This window comes from Melitaea cinxia, chromosome 2 (assembly GCF_905220565.1).
Source record: "Melitaea cinxia chromosome 2, ilMelCinx1.1, whole genome shotgun sequence".
Lineage (NCBI taxonomy): Eukaryota > Metazoa > Arthropoda > Insecta > Lepidoptera > Nymphalidae > Melitaea > Melitaea cinxia.
This window is the reverse complement of record NC_059395.1, coordinates 11,457,956-11,485,059: the sequence shown is the minus strand read 5'-3', so window position 1 is coordinate 11,485,059 and position 27,104 is coordinate 11,457,956. Positions and strand designations below refer to the sequence as shown.

Sequence of the window (27,104 nt, the reverse complement as noted above, 5' to 3'; positions counted from 1 at the left end):
CTGCTGTGCCGCAGTGCTTCAGAGCAACTGTGCTGCTGCACCGCAGTGCTGCTGCGCCGCAGTGCTGCTGTGCCGCAGTGCTGCTGTGATGCAATGCTGTTGTGCTGCAGTGCTGCTGTGTTGCAGAGCTGCTGTGCTGCAGAGCTGCTGTGCTGCAGTTCTTCAGTCCTGTAATTCTGCAATGATTTATTTATTTGTACAAAAATCCACAGCTACATTTTATGTTTCTTAAAGCAATACAGATCATCCAAACAAAAGCCAATTTCGGATTTTACCTTATAGTTTTTTTTTTTTTTTTAATTTTAACATCCATAGGCTCTTGAGTGCCCATGCCTTTTTTATTTACATTTTAATTTTCAAGCGTTGAGGCGTATTATTTTCAATATTGCATGCTTCAAATTACGAATTAAGCTTATTTTCTCTAATTCGATGGTGAGTCCAAAACTGACCGTGAGAGATATATATACCTATATATACACATATATTTATGTAGGTTAATAATTAGGATAATTATTTACGACTATGGTTTTTTTTTTGCTTTTTTTTTTTATTCTACATCCTCCATTAATTTTATAACACACTACATGCTTTATACTTTACATTGTATGACTCTTCATTGTTAATTTACCGCATTGTCGACGGCCACTCTCATTTTTCTAAAACAGCGCCCGCCGCCAGTTTCGTGAGCACATCCTCAATAACATTCGCATCCCTTTTATGGATCGCCATTTTGAGGCGCCATTTTTTACCTTATAGTTAAGGTAGACAAAGTTGAGTTGAGGTAGTAAAACAAAGTTACAATAAAAATTAGAAATATATAAAATGTTAAATATCCATGGTCAATAATGCGTAGATGTGTATGTGTAATTTTGTGAGTGTGTATGCCTCTGTATTTGTATGTAAGTGGGTGTGGGTATGGATAAGTGACTGTCTAGATTATTCATGTGTGCTGTGTGGCTACGGCACTAAAGAATTTAGCTACCCCCTCTCGTTCACGTTATTTTTGGCGTAAACTTGTGGAGGCCTATGTCCAGCAGTGGACTGTATAGGCTGTAATGATGAGATTATTCATATGTGCTAGCAAGTTTCTCTATTACAGCCCTTTTAAAGGAACTTCTAGATGTGGAAAAAAGGTCAATCTCAGAAAACAACTTGTTATACTGTCGTGGCAATCGACATCTTACTGAATTCCAGCTATAGTTTGAGCCACAACGGGGAAAATGAAAGAGATTCGGGTACCTGGAACATCTGCTAGGAGTATAAAACTGTAACATATCAACATAACATCATATCTGCTACGTTACGGCGATCTTCCAAGGTGGTAATTTTATAATGAGCACACGAGGTATCATACTTCGAATCCCTATGTCCAGTGCGAAAATGTAAATATTGAACAAATTTACGTTGAATTTTTTCCAAAACCTGAACATATGTTACATACTGGGGATTCCATGCGGAAGAACAATAATCCAGAAGACTTCGAACGTAACAAAAATAAAGCAATTTTATTGTATTTATGTTATTAAATTCTCTCGAGACCCGCATCACAAATCCCAGGGCTTTATAGCTTTTATCTCGTATGCGGTCTATGTGTGCTAAGAAAGTCATTTTTTGGTCCAACGTGACGCCCAGGTCTACAACAGAAGAAACCTTCTTGATTGTAGCAGCTTCAAATTGGTAGGTACCACAATAGTCGGTTTTATTGCGTGAAAAAGTAATGTGAATGCGTTTACTTACATTTGTAGTTATACGGTTTTCCCTACAATATTTGCTTAGTCTATATAAATCATCTTGAAGTAATAAGCAGTCTTCGATTGACGATTGATTTTCGATTGACGATGAATTTAGAGTTCTGGATACAATTGCCTAAATTATATATGTATATAGAGTACAACAAAGGCCTAAACAACGATCCCTGAGGAACCCCGGAATCAATCATAATATAATTAGATTTGCTACTGCCAACGACAACTGCTTGAGATCGATTGGTAATATAAGATTTGAACCACTGATGCAAGTCTCCACAAATACCTAAATATAATAGCTTCTGAAGAAGTATGACATGATCCACGCGATCGAAGACATTTTTAGTCTATATAAATTACATCAACCTGAAAGCGATCAATCATGTTTCATTTGTGAAGACCGATAGATTGGTGAGAGTAGAACGACCCTTAGCGAACCCGTGCTGCTCCTGCGGAATATCTGTTAAAACAATAGGATACAAAGCCCCGTAAACAATTTTTTCTTGAACCCTTACCAAACGTATTTAGGATCGAAATCGGTTTATAGTTTTCAATTTTTGTTTTTAACTCATTTTTGTGTATTCGTACAATGTAAGCTTGTTTCCAAACAGACGGAACTATATATTCTATAAAAGATTTGTTATAAAGTATACTTAATGGGTAGGCAAGAATATCTGCACATTGCACAATAAAAGATGGTGGAATTTTATCAGAACCCCCTCTTGTTACATCTAAGGCCGATAAATATTTGTATACCGTTTACATATCCACAGTAATGTCAGTTAACGTATTTATTGATTTTTAATAAGTATAGGAAGGAAACTCATACTTAAGTAACGGTTTTTGAAATATTTTTCCGAAGAAATTGTTAAAAGCCAGATTAATATCTGCCTCGTTTAGAAGGTTTTTATTCTCGTAAAACATGATTTTCGGATAGTTATTTTTAAATTTTCGTTTACTTTTTACATAATTAAAAACATCTATTTATCTGCATTTCGATAAACATTTTTGTATAGTCTATAGTAGAATTGGTTATAAAATTGGTAGATTGTAATTTCATCTACTGGCATCCCTGCCGGGTGTGTGTGCGGCATATAAATTGTGTATCTGTAATTTACTGTAAATTTAATTGTAAACAATGTGTTTTATAAATCATTCATACGCAAAAGAATAAATTCTTAGCACTTTCCATCCTAATGTTGTAATTTAAAAGTTTTTATTTACTTTTTGTATTGATGTAAGGTTCTTGTGCTTTGTCTTCGTGTGTGACAATATACTCAAAATGGCGCATCAACTGGCACCGTCTGTAAATTGTTCATTGGACGACATTGACCTCAGTGCACTAAAGGTAAACTTTTGAACTTTAACATTTTTGACCAATTCTATAATTTTGTGTAAAAGGGATGATGTCGTTTAAAAAATATATATATCAGGGAGCAATGATCTCACAGGGCGTGAATCATAGTTAGGGTTCAATAAGGATTATAATTAGCTTTTATCTATACATTCCTTGTGCATTCTTGATTTCAGGACCCGGCTGGTATTTTTGAACTTATAGAAGTTGTGGGCAATGGCACCTATGGACAAGTATATAAGGTAAGTACGTCTCTCATCTCATTTATTATTTACTAGTAAAATGTTTACTACTTGACGATTTTATCTCAATATAAATTTGCTTATAAGAATCGCTTAAAATTCACACAATACATAATGAACCGTAAATTAACCTTTATGATGAATATTAGGGTTCATTTATGCTTTGAACTTTACAATTTAAGTGAAGCTATTAGTGTCAATGAACAGAATTAATTTTTCATCTGCCAGCCTCCTAGATGGGTCATGTTTTAAAACTATTCTACAGATAATTATTAGAAGCCGTCTATCTGTTTTAGTTGAATGTTAACTTGTTTTATTATTTCATTTAGGCATAATTATTACTGATATACAGGACATTACCCAAAATTAATGATAAAAAATATTATAATTACTTTTGATGCATAAAAATAAAATTTAAACGTTTACTGTTACATTAATTAGTATCATCATTTTGCCTATCATAACACACTGTATATTATTATTTATTGTTGGTATTGTCTTTAAACCTTTGTTTTGTTTACACACATTGTAGGGACGCCACACAAAAACAGGACAACTTGCTGCAATCAAGGTTATGGATGTCACACAGGATGAAGAGGAAGAGATAAAGCTCGAGATCAATGTCCTCAAAAAGTATTCTAATCACCGCAACATTGCAACTTATTATGGGGCATTTATCAAGAAAAGTCCTCCTGGAAAGGATGATCAACTGTGGTTGGTCATGGAGTATTGTGGTGCTGGTTAGTACATAATACTTAGAAGAATTTTTAGTTACAAACTAACTTATCAACAGTGTAAATATCCCACTGCCGGGCAAAGCAAATTTTTCTCTCATTAATTGCAAGGAAAATGAACATGATACATAATATAAAAAAATAAATGATAAATCATTCATTGTTGTCTTACATTGTATTGTTATTTCTTAGTAATTGTTTAACTTTGTTAACTACAGCAATATTTCTTATATATATAGCGTGATTCTAATATATATGATGTATATAGTGAAATTGTTATAATACTAGGGCATAATAGTTTTTATTGTTTTAAATTTAAATATACTCTAACAAAAATTCTTTTAAATGTTCATTGAATTCAAGAATGTATAAAATACTTTGTATATTTCCTATGCGTATAAAATTATTGATAACATTTTATTCCCTTTTCCTTAGTTAAATTACTCTCAATAATTGTATGTAATTTTAGGATCTGTGACGGACTTGGTTAAATCAACCAAGGGACAATCACTGAAAGAAGAATGGATCTCATACATTTGCAGAGAAATTCTAAGAGGACTAAGCTATCTACACTCCAATAAGGTTATACACCGTGATATTAAAGGACAAAATGTACTCTTGACAGACAATGCTGAAGTCAAACTTGGTAAGTGAAATAAATGTAGTATAACATAACACAATAACAGTTAATATTATAATAATGTGTGTATTCATTATTGTGTGTCCTGTGGTTTAATCAAAATCGTTTGCAAACTTTTGCCTTTAGGGACTTTGAACTAAAAAGCAAACAAAAAAAAAACTAAAATCCCAAACCAGATTTTTGAGAATGAAGACTATGATGTATTTTTTTAAACTTATTTATTTTTACAAGGAAAATTTTATTACATTCATATTCATCATGGTTTATGGTGTAAGGAAAATAACTATTAAGATAAGTAAGTGAAAACAGTTAAATATAATTAACTATATTGTCGCCGACGCCGCGTTGGCGCAACAGTTACAGCCATGGATTGTACCTGATGCACTGGCGGTTGCGGGTTTGATCCCCGCACATGACAAACACGTGTATTGGCCATACAGGTGTTAGCCGTGGTCTGGGTGTTTCTGCTATCCTTGTGGGCCTCCTCATCGTGCCTCAGAGAGCACGTTAAGCTGTCGGACCCGGTTGTTATCATGTACACCTGATAGCGATCGTTACTCATAGTAGTGAATATATCCGCACAACCCCCATTGGAGCAGCGTGGTGGATTAAGCTCTGATCCTTCTCCTACATGGAGAAAGAGGCCTATGCCCAGTAGTGGGATGTTACAGGCTGAAGCGTAACTATATTATCATTAATGATTTGCTTTCATACAATGTACGAAGACTTACACCTATGTTTTTTTTTTATATATACGTCCATGGGCTCTTAAGTACCCATGCCTTTTTTATTTACATTTTTATTGTCAAAACGGTGAGGCGTATTATTGTCAACACTGCATGCCATATGGATTTTATTTTATTCATATTAAATTTTAATTAATATATAAAAACGTTACTTACAAGTTCAATGTTTATTACAATATGATAATGAACATTATATTTTATATACTATCTTAATAAAAGCTTTTCCCAGTTCTGTTTGCACTTTAAATACTAACCATTGTTTTCCTGTGGAAGGAACAAATATAATTATAATATGAATTCCCATAATTGTAAACAATAATCATTATTCTAGTTTCATTAATTAGGCATATTTAAATATTTTTGTATGTATGTATATTTTATGAAGGATGTGTGTTAAATAATAAAACACAATCATAGGTTTTATTTATTCATTTCATTATCTTCGGAATATTATGAGCACATTACCATCTGGGAACAGAAGCAAGAGATAAGTTTGTATATAGTATAATTATGCTAGTATACACTATTACACACATGTACTCTTTATAATTCTTATTTATCTAAGAAATATCTTATGAAATAGAAGATAAATTATTCAACAGTTCTCAAACTTATATATAAAATTCTCATGTCACAATGTTAGTTACAATACTCCTCTAAAATGGCTGGACCGATTTTTATGAAATTTTGTGTATATATTGGGGTAGGTCTGAGAATCAACCAACATCTATTTTTCATACTCCTAAGTTAGAAGGAAGGGGGGATTAAGAGAGTTAATAACATATATGGCAAAATAAAGTTAGCGGGGTCTATTCTAAATACGTTTGAGCGTATAGTGGTTTAAAAAAACTATTTTTAGATCAATAATATTTCTATCTAAAACAACATGTCACAAGGCAAATGTTATCTTTCCTTGATTGTACAGCACATAGTAATACTAATTACGTTTCATTAAATAGAAAAGAAAATTCTACACACATACTCAGTTTTTACTAAATTACATTACCACATTATCAGTTGTCACCATTGTCAGTATATTTTATTACATATGAATGTATAGAAATACATATTAAAAAATAGAAGTTTCTGGCTTTGGTTTCAAAGAACCTGTTTTATCAAGTGCATTTAGCTATTTACACAATACCAAAAAAAAACTTAATTTTTTTCTGTCTATCTGTCTCTATTTTTCCGGGCTATTACTTCGGATTGGCTGAACCGATTTTTATGGAACTTACTAGAAGATAAAGGGGTTTGTCAGGCAATATATAGGCTTATATATTAATATTTATCTCTACAATATTATATATGTACCTTTTTTTGAGACAAATTTATCCCAGAATTCTCGCAAAATCGGGATTTATTGGGGAAACCGCATTTACCGAACGCCAGTAACTACCGCCTAGATAGATATTCAAATAACTAAACGTTTAAGCAAATCCATACTGATATTATGAACTGATATACTGGTTCGAATTAAAAAACTATTATTATGTTGGATAGCCCATTTACCGAAGAAAGTTATATCTATTGATTTTTCAAACTAACGCGTGTGCAATCGCGAGGCACAGCTAGCTTATAATAATAAAATAGCTTATAATTTAAAAAAAAAAAAAAAACAAGCTAACTTTCTAATTGAGAATTAAAAATTAATCTATTTCATTTATCTATTTTAATGACAATTTTTAGAAACAGAAAAATGCGGTATAGGTATCTAACTTTTAAAAAAAACTTGAAAATATGTTATAGATAGAAATTTTTATATAATCTATTACATTGTTATTTGTACTTATACAGGACTTATCAGGATTGTCATTTTGAAACTCCCGATATTTCGTTGACGTTGCAGACGTCATGGTCACAGTCGATTGCAACGTCGCTCGTAAATAATAATAAAGCGATAATACCTGACAATCTTTTTAGTTGACTTTGGAGTATCAGCACAACTTGATAGGACTATCGGTAGAAGGAATACATTCATCGGTACTCCATACTGGATGGCGCCGGAAGTGATCGCGTGTGATGAAAACCCTGAGGCGACGTACGATAATCGCTCTGACCTCTGGTCGCTCGGTATCACTGCGCTCGAGATGGCCGAGAGTCAACCACCTCTGTGCGATCTGCATCCTATGAGAGCGCTTTTCCTTATTCCAAGGTAATAATGGTACTTAACTGATAATAAACACATACTCTGCGGATAAGTAACACTTAGTACTATTACATTTCCCAACACGATGTAGATTCCAAGCCGAAGGTTGGCTTAAAGACATTGATGCTTACCAATAAGAATGTCCTGTTGTGCATTTAGTGTTAAGTAGTATTTTCGTACATTGTTCTTTTGCAACTTATTTAGAGTTTACAGTAAAGAATGTTATTATTATAACTATACTTAATTTTATTATATCTGTGAAAATTGTGTAATCAAATTTTTAAACACTAAAAATAATTACTATTTTAGAAACCCGCCTCCACGTTTAAAGTCCAAGAAGTGGGCTAAAAAATTTCACGGGTTCATCGAGACCGTCTTAGTAAAGGACTATCATCAACGACCTTACACTGAACAACTTCTGAAACATCCATTCATTAGGTGAGTTTTATAGTCGGATTCTAATAGGCTGGGCAGGTTTTAACCTGGTTCCTATATTAAAGAAACGATTATTATGGTTACGAAATTTTCAATTTTGAACATGTGTTCGAAATTAAACAATTTGTAACCGAAAAGTAATCGGTTTTAATTATAGAAATCGGGTATTTAATAGCTTTATCAATGAGTAACTATTAACTTTTATTTGTTTGCAAAAACTTTGCTTATCATAAAATTAACTAATCTCAGATCAGTTGATGAATAATTGGAATTAAACAAAATAAGTAGTCTTTATAGTCATGCAAAAAGCATATGGCGATACGAAGATCGCTGGGTCAGCTAGTTAAAAAATATTATTTTTAACAATAACATCTTTTCACTAAATGTACCGATTTCGATGATTCTTGTTTTAAGCAAAAGCTCATGCTTGTCATATGGCTCCATTTAAACTTGATACTCACTGTATTCCTATGTTTTGCTACGCCCAGAAAGTTCTTGATATTGGCGTTATAATGGCGAAAAATTGTTGAAAACTGTTCAAACGCGCAAAGATATTCATTCATAATATTATATGATGACAGAGATCAACCGACAGAGCGACAGGTGAGGATACAGTTAAAGGACCACATAGACCGGTGTAAGAAGAGGAAGCAGGACAACTCGGTGCGGGAGGATTACAAGTACTCGGGCTCGGAGGGCGAGGAGGAGGACAACGCGGTGGCGGGCGAGCCGTCGTCCATCGTGCACAACGCGGCCGCGCACCAGGGCGGCGACACGCTGCGGAGGAACTTCCAGCAGATCCAGGAGGGCAGGTGCGTGCCGGCGCCGGCGGGACCGCGGGCAACACTTTATTCAAATAGCACTTTCACAGCACCTTGGAGTCGTCATTGTACAAATTTAATTTTTAATTGTTCTTAAAACTGAACCTACCATCGATTTAGAATGTGGACTCTGCAGAGAAGCATCAGCAAGAACCTCAGTAGTTATTCTTTATTATATATTTATCATTAATAGAGTCCATAAACAGCACAATTTACCGAAAAGGTACGCCTGCGCTGGTGGATCTGAACGTGTGTGGAAGTGACCAGTGCAGACCTGCGCAGTTTTTTGAAACTGTGCAATCAAACAACACACGATCAAAAATTGATTATTTTGTAGTTGTGGTTACCCTGTAGACCGTAGCATTTATGCCTTACTTAACGACGATGGTCGCGGTTACCGGCAGGCTGTCTCTAATATATGGTAGCAACATGATTGTTAAAACCATAAATATGTACATCAAATATACGTATATATTTTGTACTCAATTTAGAAATAGCATTATTGTTCATAAATAAAATTGTTCTTAAAGTTTATTTTCGTTCGTTTTCATGGTTAATTTTAGAGCCGCTGCCGAAGCACAACAACCCCAACCGCCGCCTAAACGCAACAGTAAACGTGAAGAACGTGAGGAAATACCAGGTGAGGTGTCTTAAACTAGAATGTTAATTATTAATCCATTTTTCTTTATTTGTGCTGTGGGCAACTCATTTGGCAAATTCCTTCAATGTCCATTCCAAAATTGTGTATTTATTTATTTTTTATGCTGCACACTCCAACGTTGCACTAACACCCTTTCTCAAATGTATGGAAGGCAACAGACTAAGATGGAAATTATTTGTCTAATGAGTCCATAGCCTATATTATGCTAAAAAAGTTATTTTTCGACCCATACGTTATTATAAGAAATATTTTGTTTTTATATTAATAGAACCTGGCCCGCCAGCGAGGCCATCCATTCCACAAAGACTGATCGTTGTGCCGGACCCACAGGCGCAACAGCCAAATAGATATAGGTAACCGTTGAAAACATTTTATAATAATTTTTTTACAATAATTAATACGAAGTCTAGAGAACTTTATAAATAATCTATTTCTTCTGGAATGACATAAGAAACCACTAGACGATTCGTTATTTATTATATATTAGGTTTGGTTCTTATAACAATTTTGTTGTTTAATGTGGTTTGTTCATCTTGCTATAAGTGATCTACAAGATATTACAATCAAGATATTGGGTATCACAATCACTATTAAATTATCGACGTCATTATGGCATGATGAAATAACTAAGTAAAATTGATACCATTAAATTAGTTGATTCGAGGCACTGATAGAGTTCTAGGATAGCTGTAGTCACCAACTGGCCTATAATGTAAACAACTGAAAATAAGCAGTAAGCTATGGTTAGGTATGATATGGTATAACTGACGTGACCAGATGCCCCTTTTTGAAAGCGACTCATGTTTTTTATTTGGTTGTTCCGGTGTCCCCAAAGGTAGCCCTGGGACGCAAAAAGCCCTGTTTCGTATTTTTTGTTCTTTCCTTGTCTTCTGCATGTGGCTGCACATCAGATAATGCATTTATTGAACATGAACTCGCCCTTATCACAGTAGCAATAGGCGCTATACTTGCAGTGCAAGTGTTGCCGTCTATACATGCCATAATAAATCAGTAAACCTGCAGGCCGCTGCCGCCCACGCCCAAGTCGTCGGGCTCGTCCAACAGCTCGGGCTCCAACAACGGCACGCCGCCGGCGGGCGGCCCGCAGCCCCCGCAGCGCGGCTCGCACCACATCTTCAAGCCCATGGTGCGTCCTCTGTACTTCTGCTCCCTGACGTCGGTTTATTTTCTTACCACGACACATTGATATCTATATATTAATACGTGAAGCAAAAACTATGTACGCCTTTTTACGAAAATTGCGCGGACGGAGTAGTATGAAATTTCGCACACTTATAGTTTATATAGAGGAGAGCAGAATGCTAATTTTTTTTTAAATTATGCATAAAAAATACATTAAGTCAATAAAAAACATTTACACACACACTACCATGTATATATATATATATATATATATATATATATATATATATATATATATACGTATAACGTAAGAGTGTATATATATATGTATATATATATATATATATATATATACACTCTTTTCTATATGGTCGAAATTCGACCACTGGGCGACCAAAAGTTCATTTAATTACATAATCTTTGGTACATAATAAATAAAGACGCACAATATTATATGCTGTGGGAGACTGGCGCCTAAACTAGACTCGAAGCCGAAGACTGTGTTACAGGACACCAGGACCCCAAAATTCGTCACACATTTACTTCATACTTACATGTAAAACTAAACTAAAAACTACCACTGTGTTGTTTGAACGTGTGTTTTTGTGAACAAAATCGCCGCGGTCCTTTATTTGCTTTTTATTTAATTGTAGTCTCTGAGAATCGACTAGGTATAAGAAAAATAAATTGATATTGCGTATGTTGCCACAATTTGCAGTGATATTAATTAATTATAGTAAAAATTCGCTGTCCCATCAACAATGTATTGTAGTTGTGACATCGCCTGCGCCAAAAAATATATTGTGTAATAGATCTTAATTATAGATGAAAAAAGGAAGAAGTAATTTAAGTACATATTATGTTGTATAGTAAATAATGTTTTTTAATGTTTATGTTATTGTTTTTGATGAGTCAGAAAGTAGGTATTTTCACATGATTTAAAAAGTATTAAAAGTATTAAGAGTTAATTTGGTCCTATAAAATGCGACATTACAGATTTTTATTATTAAATTATTTTCGTTTGTTAGACACAAAGATTAATACCTACATAATGATTTAATTTTTATTTTTGTTTTTTTGACAGCCTATTGTATTTGTGGTTGAATATTTTATTTTTAACCATATAAGAAATTGAAAAGCACATATTTTTAATTTCATTATTTTTATGTTGCAATTGTCACAGTTATTAGCTTTAAAAAATCTATTATTTAAATCAGATACATAAAGTTTTACGTATTGAAACTATGACGCATGCTCTGTTGCCTTTCGTATCATGCAAACGTTTTATTTTATTAGCTTGTTTTTTTGTTTACATGTCACGCTGTTTTTCTTTGCACATCCGATATAATGACTGCAGCTACCACCTCGAAGGCCAGAGGTAGGTTTACTGCCGTTTTGAATATTACAAAATGCATTTGTTTTTTTTACCAATTGCTATTTATATAACTCATATGTATATGTTATGGATCTAATCGTCGTAAATACTAATAGTATGTAGCCAATTTCCTAAATTGTACAATTTGTTCAAAAGTAATTATAAAGCTTTACTTATGACTAGCTATGCCCGCGGCATCGTCCGCGTGAAGAATGTCCTAGGCGACACAGTGTCCGTCTGACATTGTCTAAGTCGTCTGCAATAGACGGACTAAGGCTGAAGTACGAAGACGCCCTAACAAATAAATATAAATACCTGAGTTAATTTTACAATGCTGTATTGAAAAGATATCAATGCTATTGTTATAATTTTTCAGGACTTGGATAAGTTAGCGGCGCAACTAAACGAGCTCGGTGTAGTTTCGGGCAACGAACCGCCGAACCGACCACCGCGTGCGCCCACTAATGGTCAAGGTGACTTATATTAATAGTTTTACACCTTATTCATTTTGAGTGATCACTTCAAGTTAAATAGGTTCTTGAACCTCTTCATTATCTTTCAGTTTTAAGCTGAGCTCATAATATTCCCATATACTATTATATTAGATCTGTAAATATTTTCCTTTACGATTATTAATAAATTGAAAAAAAATTCTATGTATAGAATGCTATATAAAATATACTATTGCAGTAATAAGTATTGTACTGTTTTATTTTGTCGTTGATATAAACAATAATTGTTTTATTACTAAATGTATCATATATGAAAACATCGTACTAATTTAATTTGATAAAAAGTATACTATGAAAATCACAGGATCAACTTTAATTTTGTATGTGTATAGAATAAAAAATTGCATTCAATATAAATATCAAGCTTTGCGGCTACAGCAATAAAGAATCTAGCCACCCCCTCTTTCCATGGGTGTAGTAAGAGAAGAAGAGTACGATTAAGGGATAACACAGTTCCACTACTATCTTGGAACTTATAAAGCCGACCGATGGCGGGATAACCATCCAAATGCTGGCTTTGAAATACACAGGCCGAAGATGGGCAGCAGCGTCTACGATGCCGCAAAGCCAGCCCTGCGGTCACCAACCCGCCTGCCCAGCGTGGTAACTATGGACAACACACATGAGTTCACGTAATTTTTTGGCGCGAACTTGTGGAGGCCTTTGTCCAACACGACTGCGATAGGCTGAAGTGATGATGATGAATATAAATTTCATCAGATTTCGAAGTTATTTAGAGCGTTACCGAATAATCCAAAGAAATCGCAAAAAACCTCTGTTTTATTTTATATTTATTTTTATTGTAAAAAAAATTAATATTAAAACGTATAGTAACAAAAATTTAATGTAGTAAAAATGGCATGGGCAACTAAGAGCACGTGGATGTTGTTTATATAATAAAAAGAAACCCTCAGCTTATTCTGACCGGCGCTCCCCACGCTCCAGGTCCGCCCGTGGAGCGCAGCGCGCCCGAGCCCACGTTCGAGGAGTCGGACAGCGACAGCGAGGCCGAGGAGGGCGGCGGCCGCGTGCGCAACGACGGCACGCTGCTGGCCAGCGACCCGCCCAAGCCGCTGTGAGCACGCACACACACACACACACACACACACACGCGTACACGTGTGTAGGGAAAATAGACCTGCTCTACGTTACGAGTGGGCAAAAATTGTTTGAGGACACACACAGCAGCAATATCGTGCTCAGAATCTGGAGTAGGCCGATTGAGGAAGAACCTCGACCTTACAGAAGATCATAGCTAAATAATATTGTTTTCAAGCAGTTTTGTGCTCCTGTGGTGAGAAAGGTGACCATAGCACCTAGGAGGATTTGGGGGTAGGTTAGGGCAACGCGCTTGCAAAGCTTCTAGTGTTGCAGGAGTCTAAAAGCTACGGCAATCGCTTATTATCAGCCTGAGATTTAGGTGATCCGTACGCGTGACGTACCGTACGGATATTTGTTTTAGACTGGGTTGAAGTTTCTTGCTTATTCAATAATTCGGTGACAGATTTTCTTTTTGTTTTTTAATGATGATGAATGAATGAATGATGATAATGATGATAAGATGTCGAGTCGATCTCAGGTGTAGCATACATATTAAATCTACGATACTAAATGTATTTGACATCAAAAATGAATCAAATTCACTTCATCGATTTTATTATTTTGCTTCAAAATACATGTAATACAATTTTTTATTCGTTAAGCGATGGAGTTTTCTTTAAAAAATCATTTCGTCTCATGACGTCGTATACCACAAATACCCTAAAGATATATTCTTTCGCTTAACGACCTTTCACAAATCGCAATACTTCACAAATAATCGACTAATATCATACTTTACTCCCTCATTTTCGAAATTTTATTTGCCGATTACTTTGATTTCGCCCCCCATCTCCCGTTTTGTTTGGCCCGTTCGTTTCGTTCGTCAGTCCCGAGTTCTGCTACAGGCCCGGGCTGAGCGCGGTGGCGGAGGACGGCTGCGCGCCCACGCGCCCGCTGCCGCCCACGCCGGACGACGACGACCCGCTGGCCGACCGCACGCTCGTCAAGCGGGTGAGTGGCCCGCCGGCCTGCTGCATGGCTCCTGGCGCTAGGCGCGTATCCGATGCGACCTTCTCTATTCTCAGCGATATAAACGAAAAGAATATTCTTTATATCCAACGACTAACAGAAATCTTTTCATAACGATTTAAAGATATGTAATTGCAACAATTGAGAACTATCGATCGTGTGGTATCGCAAGTGACGATCGGTAGCGAATACTTGCAAGTTGACGATTGATTGATTCCATTTTTTAACTGTCATATGTGAATATGTAATCGAGATGTCACTTTGTTCCGTCTCGTCTCTCAATATTCTTGTGTTTTGTGTTAACGGTTTGCCTACTAGATTATTTCGTTTGAAAATGGAAATGATAATTTTCACTGCAGTGAAAGTCTCTTTTGCTTGTTGAGTTAAATCGAAACCGAAGTAGAAACTTTATTTGTATAATTACCATTTCCGTTTTTAACTACATATAAGGATCAATCGATAACGTCTTGTAAATACTTCGTTTATTTGGTTTTTAGTTTCTTTTATTTATTTCACTACTGTTTATTGCTTGGTCCATTTTCATTTATGACAATGAATATTCTCACCTTGAATAAATAACTTAATAATGATGGGGTCATATAGTTAGTTACAATATTTCACGCCAAAGTAAGATTGGTGAGCACCTTCCTTAAATATCTTTTTTATGTGTACTTTTTATACTGACCATGTTTGGAAAACATCAGAGGGAGAATGAAAACGATAAAAGACAGTCGGACATCGACGAAGCCGTTCTACTTAAGGATTGGGACTTTGCCAGATTTTTCCCTTCGAAAAATGCTGACGTCAAAGAAGAAAAACAAGATTCGACTAAAGAATCTGAACTTAAACGCGCGCAACTCCAACGTCAATCTCGAATTGAAATGGAAGATGCTTGGGTTAAGTACAAAGCTATCGCAACGCCGCCTTCTCGGCATAAACAACTATTCCAGAAACCAACAGAAAAAACTACGCAAGATAAATTGACAGACATTCTTAAATATAAAAAGGACCAAGAAGCAGAATTAAATTCCCCAAATCGATTCTTTAGAGGATTTAGGCGAGAGAACTCTGACCTTTTCCCGCTGTCAAGCACTCGCCATTCTGCTATTTACTATCCGAAACATGACCCTCAAATCGGCGCCAGCAAACAGCTAAGATCTAGCGGAATCTTCAATCACTCACGTAAACAATCGAACAAACCTCAAACTGCTGGCGAACCAATTCTAACAGACTTTATTAAAATGAATGATAGCCTGAAAATAGCACAAAGAAATGATACTAAAAGAAGTGATAAAAAATCTCCAGAAAAGAAAGTCACCGCTAGTAATCCTATAGACGCTTTGAAAAATGTCGCTGTGCTGATCCGACAAGACAGTGAAAAAAATAGCCCAAGCCGTCAGAGCAGTGTAAATAGTGACTCCCCAGCGACTAGTATCTGTTTCAGCGCTTCTTTCGAAAAGTCTGGCACTCTCGACCTCACCGCCGACACGATTGAGAAAACAGAGGATAATTGTAATACGAACAGCGTCGTCAAACCTCGTAGAGAAAAGACAGAGTCCGATATTATATTCAGAAGAAATTCCCAATTAAATAGGCACACGGACCTATTATCGAGTGGGCAGGAAGCGGTAATTGCACAGGATCAGGTAATTCACACTGCTCGGGATAGTTTGATTAATATATTTTTACTCACGTTTGGTATGAGGGTTCTAATATTTGATATCTAACATAGTTATAATGAACTAACCCTGTAATGCTGTACTATATTTATAAAGTCATGTACGTGATTGTGTAGCTATCGGTGTGCACTTGCTAATCGCATAGTTGTGTGGGAATGGTTGGGCTGGAAACGTTTTAATACAATATTATGCTAAAATTTATATATGTGAATGTTCATTGTTTGATAAGAATGATATTGTAGTATATTCAGTTTATTTGCTCACAAGTCTTATCCTTTGGCGTGGCAGTACATAATTGTTATATATCCGTTAATGTAGTTTAGTTTACGTAATATGCGATGTAACTACATCGACCGTATTAGGGGTACCGAAATTAAACAGATTGTAGTTCGTGTTTCCATATGTAGTTAGCATCTTCTATTAAAACATCTTAACTAATATACTTATTATACTCACCAACTAATGAATAATAAACCTCTGTGCGTGAATACCGACTTCCTGCCAAGATAGCGAAGCGTCCAGTGATGAATTTCGTAAATTGTGCCGTAAACAGTTTAAATTTAACAATATCAGGAATGACCGCCTAACGACTTCTCACCGAAGCTGAAAAGAATATTCAACGTCTGTTTTGTGAATGTGTTTATTAAACTGCATGTTTTTACGCTGCCGTGTTTTTGTTTGTCACGCTATGCTGTTGCAACGTTAAAACAATAACTATAGCAGATTCAAACACGCCGTGACACTAGCCGTGAATTTTTATATCACATATTAATAAGAAAATCGCATATGTTTTTAATTAATAAATACATTTAATACATACACCCATTCGCTACTGTCGCGGCGTCAAGTTCCACGTAAGTATAACATTGGGATTCACAAATAATTTAACATAATAATATAGATTTTATACATTTACAATTTGTCCATTATTTTCATTAATAATTAAGACGAAAGATATTTAGTTGTATACATTACTAAAACATTTAAAAAGAACCATCTGTATGATTAAAGATGGTGGTATCTTTTCAAAACGTTTTGTCTCTAGCGCTGGCGCTGGTTTTAACAAAAATAACATTCAGTAACAAAAATCCATTGCCATTTGTATCAAGTAAAAAGCAAAATCAAAAATTTAGAAATATAACATATTTTTATTGCAATATATTTTGCACCAGTCAAAAGCAGATTTACAATAATCAAATAATTACTTATTTAGTTCTTAACCAAAGTTTTAAATTTAAATATAGTTGCAAGTAATTTACAATTAACATTACAAAAAAAATTACAACATGCATTGTTAACGAGAATGGTGGACTTTAAATTATGAATGCGTTTAGCTGCTCAAAATTTAAAAAAGATAATTTTTGTACAATAATTGGCAAATATATCATAAATCAAATAGTTTCTGTTCAATAACTTAAAATCAGTGCTAGGTTGTAAAAAATATGACATACAAATTGACGAAAAAAAAGCTACTAAGTTACTCGATGTGTGATTGTATCCAGGGTCGTTCGAGTGGTAACAACGAAGGTAGTGGGTCTCGCACTAGCTCCGTTCTACCCGACTTGTTAAGTCAAGCCGGCCAGCCCACTACCCCGCCGCGGCACGACAAGTCTACTAGCGAAGAGGTAACACATATAATAGAATACTTATATAATCAGCCTATTATTAAATAGCCTCATAATACAGCCTTCAATTTAAAGAAATTATATAGAAACGATTTATTTATTATATTAATTAATATATTGCAGACATTTATGCGACATCACTATTTAGAAATACCCATTTCACTAAATACGTGCTTTGTGTTAAAAATTTTTTGTGTAACCCGCGAGTTTCATATTTATTTGTGAAATGGGGCTCCCAGCATTATGTGGTATTAATTATTTCTTCAAAAAGTAACAAAAAAAATACTACCAAACGTAAATTACACTTATGTGCCATTTTAATATATATAAATTTTTAATTTAACTTTATAAACAAATGACACAAAGTTTCGTCAATTTTAAATATTTATTTAAATAAAAATCAAATAATTATGTTAGGAGCCCCTGATTTAGAAACATGTGGTGCTAAGCTTTTAGTATATAGTATTAATGTGATAATGGTTGTCAATCATGCAAACACCCTGGAGCTACGGTCCGCGACGGGTTTGCAGACTGCTGTTATCACTGCGTAAGTACGAATCGTATCGCAACGAGAATGCTTCATACAGCATATCATAGAATGTTGTTCAAATAAATATCTCACTTCTTCTCTATGTATGCATTCTATAGAAAGCTTCCATGTGTATTCATTCGCTCAATCATGTCTTTAGCCTTTAAGGTAGTTCGAAGAAATATTGAGCCAGCTTAATAATCACAAGATCTGTGATACGATGGGTACAAGTTAAATTATTTCACAGTGATATTAGTTATACGTACAAGTGTAAAGTGTTAGAAATTACTTTAATCAGCGCAGATATACTAGTCGTCTTCTGAGATACCGTGGGATCGAAACGGGTGAATTTTAATGCGTAATACGTACCTTAAAATAAACTCTTGGTATAACCTGACTAACAGAATGCACTATGGACGAGTCCAAATGGAAAATAATTGATTTTGTGTGCGACAAGATTTGTGAAGATGATTTTAAATACGAACGTTCGCAACGTCTTTTCCAGTAGTATTTGAGGCAGCCTGCCTTGCTCTCACGTAGCCTCATCTCTTTACCTTAGGAGATAACTAGTATTATTTTTGCGCTGTTATTATGTGTATAATCTTGAAGTTACGTATTTTTTTAATTAATTAACAAGTCTTTTAGTCCTGTTGAGATTATATATAGATATTTAAAATTAGGATTTCGTAACTACGAAAAAAATATACTAAAATACTGCTAAGAAGTTTTTCCTAATTTTTTTTTTCAAATCATAGTGAATGCTATAACATAAATATTGAATGTTTCCAACGTGTAAATACATTCATGAATGCGTTACTTCTTGTATTTGAATATCATTGCCTCATACATACTATAAACATACTTACCCCTGTATCCCGATACAATCAAATAAAATTGTAGATAATAGGAACGCTGCTAATAACTTTCCGATCATATTTGAAATGTAAACTAATAAATGGGAGATGGATTTTGACTAACCAAAGATCAGTTGTAAAGTTACATATATTTCATAAAATTGTATTATATAAATTTAGATAGGAAACGCTTATCTCATTATATTCTGTATATTAATTTGTTATATTCTCTATTTCAGTATAGGCAAGCCATAGCGGGAGGCACGCCCGCTCCTCACCATCACCACCACCCGCACCCGTCTTCCGTTCAGTCGACACCTTCCAAATCGTTCATATCCGGCGCCGCCTCCCCCCACCCCCTCCAACACTCCCCGTCCAATTCCTCAGTGGGCTCCCAACAACAGTTCCTTCCCTTGCAACAGAAGCAGCGGTCGTTCCTCACATTCGGCTTCGGCGCTGGATCGACGGGTAGTGGTACCGGCGGCTCGGGCAACGCTTCCCGACGCGAAAGCCACGTGAACGTCAATGTTACCCCCACAGGACACGACCTGTCCTCTGACACGCCCGAAATACGTAAATACAAGAAGAGGTTCAATTCTGAGATTCTATGTGCTGCACTTTGGGGTGAGTAATTCACCAAAAAAGATAAACTCGACTTTGTGTTTTTTTTTTTCATAATAACACTAGGTCGGCAAAGAAGCATACCGCACTTACTACACTTAATGGTAAGCAGTTAACGTAGCCTACAGATACTTGCAACAGCAGAAGCATCGCAAACGCGTTGCCTACGCTATCCCTAACCCTCCCCAGGAGCTCTGGCCACCTTACATACCAACACAATACTACTTGAGAGCAGCATTATATCGACTAGCCGGTTCGCACAGTTTGTAGTAACCCCGCTTTCTGCTCCGGGGGTTGCGGGTTCGATTCTCACCCCGAGTCTGGGTGTAATATATATATTTATTTATATAATTATGTATGTATGTTTATCGAATAAAAATAAAATATGTAGCTATACCAATTGGCAGTTACCTATAACACAAGCATTAAGTTGCTTACTTTAGGAACAGATAACCGTGTGTGTATGTTGTAAATATTTATTTATTTATATAGCTGTGATCTTCAGTCGTGTCTCCATTTATTTACTTTTATACTGTTGTTAACTCAGTTTGGTTATATGTCGTCTGTATGCTTTGTGCAGGAGTTAATTTGCTGATTGGAACAGAGAACGGTCTGATGTTACTCGATCGTTCAGGTCAAGGGAAAGTTTACCAATTGATCTCAAGACGCCGCTTTCAGCAAATGGAAGTGTTAGAAGGACAAAACATTCTTATTACTGTATCTGGAAAAAAGAATCGAGTACGCGTATATTATCTAAGCTGGTTGAAATCGAAGATTTTACGAACTGACGGCTTAAGTGATGTCTGTATTTTTCTCAATTACAATTACTCGATTATATGTAATGCTATCGAAGCTCATGTATATTTCTGTTTTTATAGCAAGTCGAAAGGAGAAATGGTTGGATAAACGTCGGAGAGTTACAAGGTGCTGTTCATTTCCGTATAGTCAAATATGAACGAATCAAGTTCCTTGTCATTGCACTTAAGGATTCTATCGAGATTTACGCCTGGGCTCCGAAACCATATCATAAATTTATGGCCTTCAAAAGTTTTGGAGAGTTACAGCACAGGTATTTACACTAAATTACAATTACAGTTTGCTTTTATTGGACACGCTAATTTCGTGAGTATCTATTTTGTTATTGCGTTGGCGCAACGGTTACAGCCATGGTTTGTACCTGTTGCGCTGGCAATTACGGGTTCGATCCCCGCACATGACAAACATTTGTATTGGCCATACAGGTGTTTGCCGTGATCTGGGTGTTTGTGCAGTCCTTGTAGGTCTCCCCACCGTGCCTCGAAAAGCACGTTAAGCCGTCGGTCCCGGTTGCTATCATGTACACCTGATAGCGATCGTTACTCATAGTAGGGAATAAATATATCTGCCAACCCGCATTGGAGCAGCGTGGTGGATTAAGCTCTGACCCTTCTCCTACATGGGGAAAGAGGCCTATACCCAAAAGTGGGATATTACAGTCTGAAACGATCTATTTGGTTGGTATATAATAATGTAAGTATATTTTATTATTACCTCAATATAGTAGGAGTGCAAATATTAGACTTGTAATGACTGTAGCATATAATGTACAAATGCACAGTTGTACATATAATCAGGCCTCTTTCCCGTAGGGGTAGGCAGAGACCACTTCTTTCCACTTGCTACTATCCTTACATACTTCTTTCGCTTCGTCCACTTTCATTATTCCCTTCATACATGCTCTTCGGTTTAGGGTGCTCTTAACCTGGCCTTTTTTCAAGACGTCCCTTATTTGGTCTCGGAACGTCCGCCTGGATCTACCCCTTCCAACCCTTCCATTTACACTCGCCTTATACACTTGTTTCGTCAATCGTTCTTCACTCATTCTCTCGACATGGCCAAACCATCTGAGCATACCTTTCTCAATTTTTGTCACTAAATCTTTCAGACCACAACGTTTCCTTATCTCACTATTTCTTATCCTGTCACTCAGTTTAACTCTTATCATACTTCTTAACGCTCTCATCTCAACTGCATTTATTCTGCTTTCATGTTTCTTCTGCTATACCCAACTTTCACTTCCGTACATGAGTGTCGTAACTAACACGCCCTCATGCACAGCCAAACGAGCCTCGTTAGACACCTTCCGACTGCTCATAAAGGAGTGCAAAGCTCCATTCACCCTGTTTCCTGTATTCACTCTTCTCTCAATATCACTCTAACACTTTCCATCTCTTGTAAACTTTGAACCCAGATACACAAACTCATTCACCTATTCAATGTGTTCATCTCAAAGCACGATATCGCAGTCTGTCACTGCTTCATCTCTTTCAAACGACATCACTTTCGTCTTCTTTACATTCATCTTCATGCCCTTTCTTACAAAAGCTCAACTCATAGTAGTTACCATCTCCTGCAACTCCTCGGCCCAAGACGCAAGTAATACTTGGTCATCAGCATAGAGAAGACATTTCACGAGTAACTCATTCATTCTCAACCCACGTTCACCCTCTTTTAAATCTGTCAAACAAATGTCCATAAACAGATTAAACAGCCACGGTGACGCTACACATCCCTGTCTAACACCTTTTTCGATATTAAACCATTCAGTGTATGTCCCGTTTATCCTCACACAAGCACTAGAATCCCTATAAAGAGATTGCAATGCTCGTATGAGGACACTGCTCACACCATTCACAGACAAAGCCGACCACAATTCATCCCTCATCACTCTATCATAGGCCTTTTCTAAATCCACAAACGCGCAATAGACTTTTTTGTTTTTAGCCAAACACTTTTCGGCAATGCACCGCAAAGAAAAGACCTGATCTGTACATCCCATTCCCTGTCTAAATCCCGCTTGGGCATCCCACACTTTTTCGTCTGTTTCATTCACAACCCCATCAATCAACTCTTGCATACAATTTACCGACGACACTGAGGAGGCTTATACCGCGGTAATTTATGCAGTCCTGTCGTGGCCCTTTTCCCTTGTACAATGGGACGATTACGGCTTTGCACCAGTCTCCCGGTACTTGTCCATTTCGCCAGCACAAATTGAAAAGGCGGTACAGCTGGCTAGCCACTATGCCATGTCCAGCTATCAGCATTTCGACGGTAATCCTGTCATACCTTGCAGCCTTACCTAATCTCAAACTTTTCAACGCTTTCACTATTTCATCCATGCTTATCTCACTTTCATCACCATTTATACTCTCTTCCATGGAAGGTGCCCTATGTTGTACCTGCACTTCCTATCTTTCGAACAAACTTTCAAAATACTCTTTCATCTCTTTAACACTCATTCTTCTCTTTTTATAATGCTCCCATCTTGACTCCTGATTGTACTCGGATCCGAGGTAGAGGTTTTTCGTCTGGCAGTTTTGGTGGATTTCCAGAAAAACTTGATGTTTGACTGGAAATCTTCAGTGAGCCTTCTATCAAAATCATCCTTTCGTTCTTCTTTCTTTCTAGACACAACTTCTTTCGCCGCTAATTTTAATCTTTTATACTTCGTTCTTGCTTCCTTTATCTCGTCAACGGTTGCCTTTTGAACTTTTTGGTTAGCTTTTGTCGCTAACCAATCCAACCACGTTTTTTTTCTATTCTTGCACAGCCTTTTGTACATCTTCATCCATCCACGCATTATAGTTCTTTCTTCCTTTCCTTCTTTTAGCTACCCCACATACCTCAATAGCAACATTCACGATCCCTTTCTTAAATGTATCCCACAAATCTTCAATCACACCTATCTCTTCTATGCCTTTAAAACTTTCTTTGAGTTCCTCTACATACTCGTCTTTCTTTTCCTTTTCTTGTAGGTTTTCCACTTTCACTCTGTCCAAAACACTTGTAGGCTCGGCCCTTCGGTGTCGCCACCGTTTAAAGAGGCCACGCATTCGGGCTACGACCAGGAAGTGGTTTGTGTCGAGGCCTACACCGTAGTATGCCCGAGTGTCTAGCACTTTCTTCCTCAGTCTTTCATCCACTATTACAAAATCAATCATACTTCTAGACTCACACTCATCTCTTGTATACAAATGGATCTTTTTGTGGTCAAACATTGTGTTGGCCACGCAAAGATTCCATTCCAAGCATACTTTAAGCAGGCTTCTCCCATTTTCATTCACTCTCTCGTCCCCAAACGTACCCAGAACTCTTTCATACCTATCACGCTTTACTCCAACCCACCCATTAAAGTCCCCTAACATTACGATCCGTTCATTCTCTCCGCACTTATTCAAGACATCTCTCATGCTATCCCAAAGTTCCTCTCTCTCTTGTTGGGCTTTTTATGACCCGCCTCCGCGCAGCTCTGTCGATGCATAGACTCCAAGGATAAAAAGCGAGTGAGTCCGAATTTTAGCCTGATCCAGAGGAGTCTTGGGCTTACACATTCATGCTCCATCACCCATTCAATCATTCGAGAGGATAGAATCACACCAACTCCCTGACAGCCTCGGCTGGTTTGGGGGACTCCCGACCAGTGTAGAGACCATGAATTGTGGTGTCACATCCCTTCCTCTTAGTTTCATTCACGCACAGGATACATCGTTCATCCATCATCTACCTTACCATCCATTCCTTCTCTTACATTCAACGCGGCTCTCCATGGGCTACTTTTCGCCCCTGCGAGAAACGAGACGTGATGGGTGGCCACATCGTCTCCATTTTGGTTACTTAAATTGTTTTTGACCATTGCGTTCCCACGAATAGCAAGGGCAATGTTTGTCCACCCCAGCAGAGCCCCGCATGCCAGGGTAAGGCTGGCCTAATTCTGAAAGAGTAACTGAAAGGATAGGTGGTGTGACAAGGAAGATTGGTAAGTTAGTGTGGGGAATAGGAAATGTAGGATATTACCGCCCAGAGGGTAAGCCGTAAGGGATAGGACAGTAAAGCTAGGGAAGCCAGGGTCACATACCCGTATACTATACACAACTACCGGATAGGTAATTGGGATGAGTATCCCATGACTTATTACAGTTGTTGTAGACTAATTAATAGTAGTAATTTCTGAAACAAAAACACAAGTATATAACTATATATATATATATATATATATAATAGCTTGTTTCAAATCTCCTACAAACAAAAAACGTTCAGAGTAAATAGCTAACATTATTTGTTTTCTAAGAGTGGAAAAATTTTGAATGATACTTTTTATATTAAATGCGAAATAAATTTTAAATATGTATTGTTTTTTTTTAGGCCTTTGTTAGTTGATTTAACTATTGAAGAAGGTACAAGACTGAAAGTAATCTATGGCTCAGCAGATGGTTTCCATGCTGTAGATTTAGATACAGCTAGTGTATATGATATTTATATACCTAAACATGTAAGTACTTAAAAATAAATATGTAAAATATATTTAACAGAATATATATATATATATATATATATATATATATATATATATATATATATATATATATATATATATATATATATATATATATCCACATATATAATTTGGTTTAAACATTTCTTTGTTTACAGACCCAAGGAGCCATAGTTCCGCATTGTATTGTTCCACTGCCTAATTCTAATGGTGTGCAGCTACTGTTATGTTATGATAATGAGGGTGTCTACGTTAACACTTATGGTAGAGTTAGCAAAAATATAGTTTTACAGGTATGTCTTATTGGAATTGTCTTGTGTTTTTAAATGCCCAAGAAAAGTATTTTTCTTAGATTATACACGTTTGTATACATCAGGGCGTATTAGTACTAATAGTTTACATTGTGTATATAAGATGAACGATTTTATGAGTGATTTTAGCATTTTAATTGTAGACCTTATAATATATTTTATTTTTTTCAGTGGGGTGAAATGCCTACATCTGTAGCCTATATTGGCACAGGTCAAATAATGGGCTGGGGCAATAAAGCTATCGAAATTCGTTCTGTAGAGAGTGGACATCTTGATGGCGTGTTTATGCACAAAAAAGCTCAGCGGCTTAAGTTTTTATGTGAACGCAATGACAAAGTTTTCTTTTCGTCCGCAAAAGGTGGTTCGTCTTGTCAAATATACTTCATGACGCTGAATAAGCCAGGAATGGCAAATTGGTAGTGACAAGGCACGGAGGGTCTATAAACGCCTATTCCTGTGATGCTAAACTGCCTCATGGACATGCCAGTATTTTATTAAAAAAATCGATTATGTGCTTTGGCCATTCAGAATTCAAAGACTTGTGATAATAACAGATTATAAAGTGCTCAAAAGACAATCCACAAAACATTACAATTTACAATTTCGTATTCGAGAATCTTATCTTTTAACAAATGTGGCATTTTGTACTGAATACTGTAATTTCAATACAAGCTACTATGGATTATATATTATTAAGCAATAACCTATAGGATTAATGTTTTGATATTGACAACTATTCATAAGTAAGTTAATATTGCTTAGGTTTTTATGTTGTAGATGTTAATTTCTGTAAGAAAATGTAATTCAAATGGAACTATCAATTCATATTATGCCATATTATATTGTTTATAATGTTAAGCTAGTTGGGTGATGATATAAATTACTTGGTTACATAATTATATTCATAACCTAACAAAGATCAAAGCCATTTCAGATGGATTAATATGATTATTTATTAATGACACAACTTACAAATTAAACTACTCTGTCTAGACGCTGTAAATTACTCTTCATTCTAATAAGGTTCACCATAAGTAATCGGCACTTAGTCAAGTCACTGTGTATGTAATTATCACACCGAGCTGCAATAATTTTATTAATGGATTAATCCTAAAAATTTGGTACTATTTATTATTTATTTGTTATGTACTATATTATTTACATGTATAAAGATGTAACTGTGCATATTGAAAATTATATATTTGATGACTTTTTATTTGAAATACCTTAGCGTAATAAAACACAAAATATGATGCTTTTTTTCTTATTTATCGCTACTTTCCATTAAAATTTTATTTAAAACTGCAATAGATACGTAAACAGCCTTTTTACCATATGAAAATGATCATGGTTTAAATTAAGAGCCATTTCACAATTTGGTCGCATCGCACGAGTCGTACGAGCCGCGCGATCTGTGTTACTTAGTTATAGTGTGACAATAGTTATGTGTGACAACTATAAAACCATCTTGATCTTTTTCTAATGTATAATAAAAATTAATAACTATGGTATAAAATGCTTGTTACATAATTAATTTATTAAAAATT

At 35.9% G+C, this 27,104-nt stretch overlaps 1 protein-coding gene across 1 annotated transcript; it reads left to right on the top strand.

Annotated features, from left to right (window-relative positions):
* Window positions 1-2,809: 2,809 nt before the first annotated feature.
* Window positions 2,810-26,754, top strand: LOC123664938 (mitogen-activated protein kinase kinase kinase kinase 4). Its single transcript, XM_045599307.1, has 22 exons — window positions 2,810-3,093; window positions 3,276-3,341; window positions 3,874-4,081; window positions 4,545-4,721; window positions 7,382-7,613; window positions 7,917-8,045; window positions 8,624-8,854; window positions 9,427-9,503; window positions 9,793-9,877; window positions 10,548-10,671; window positions 12,025-12,045; window positions 12,419-12,515; window positions 12,979-12,985; window positions 14,513-14,606; window positions 15,329-16,270; window positions 17,806-17,928; window positions 19,551-19,935; window positions 20,513-20,733; window positions 20,811-21,001; window positions 25,117-25,243; window positions 25,405-25,539; window positions 25,729-26,754. The coding sequence occupies exons 1-22, from the start codon at window positions 3,028-3,030 to the stop codon at window positions 25,975-25,977; spliced, it is 3,987 nt and encodes a 1,328-aa protein (XP_045455263.1). The 5' UTR covers window positions 2,810-3,027; the 3' UTR covers window positions 25,978-26,754.
* The last annotated feature ends 350 nt before the right edge of the window (window positions 26,755-27,104 follow it).

Bases quoted from the DNA above. Each gene is read 5' to 3' on its own strand.
- LOC123664938 (XM_045599307.1), top strand. From the start codon at position 3,028: ATGGCGCATCAACTGGCACCGTCTGTAAATTGTTCATTGGACGACATT. The intron at 14,607-15,328 runs GTGAGTGGCCCG...GGAAAACATCAG, and splicing joins ACCGCACGCTCGTCAAGCGG to AGGGAGAATGAAAACGATAA. The intron at 17,929-19,550 runs GTAACACATATA...TCTCTATTTCAG, and splicing joins ACAAGTCTACTAGCGAAGAG to TATAGGCAAGCCATAGCGGG.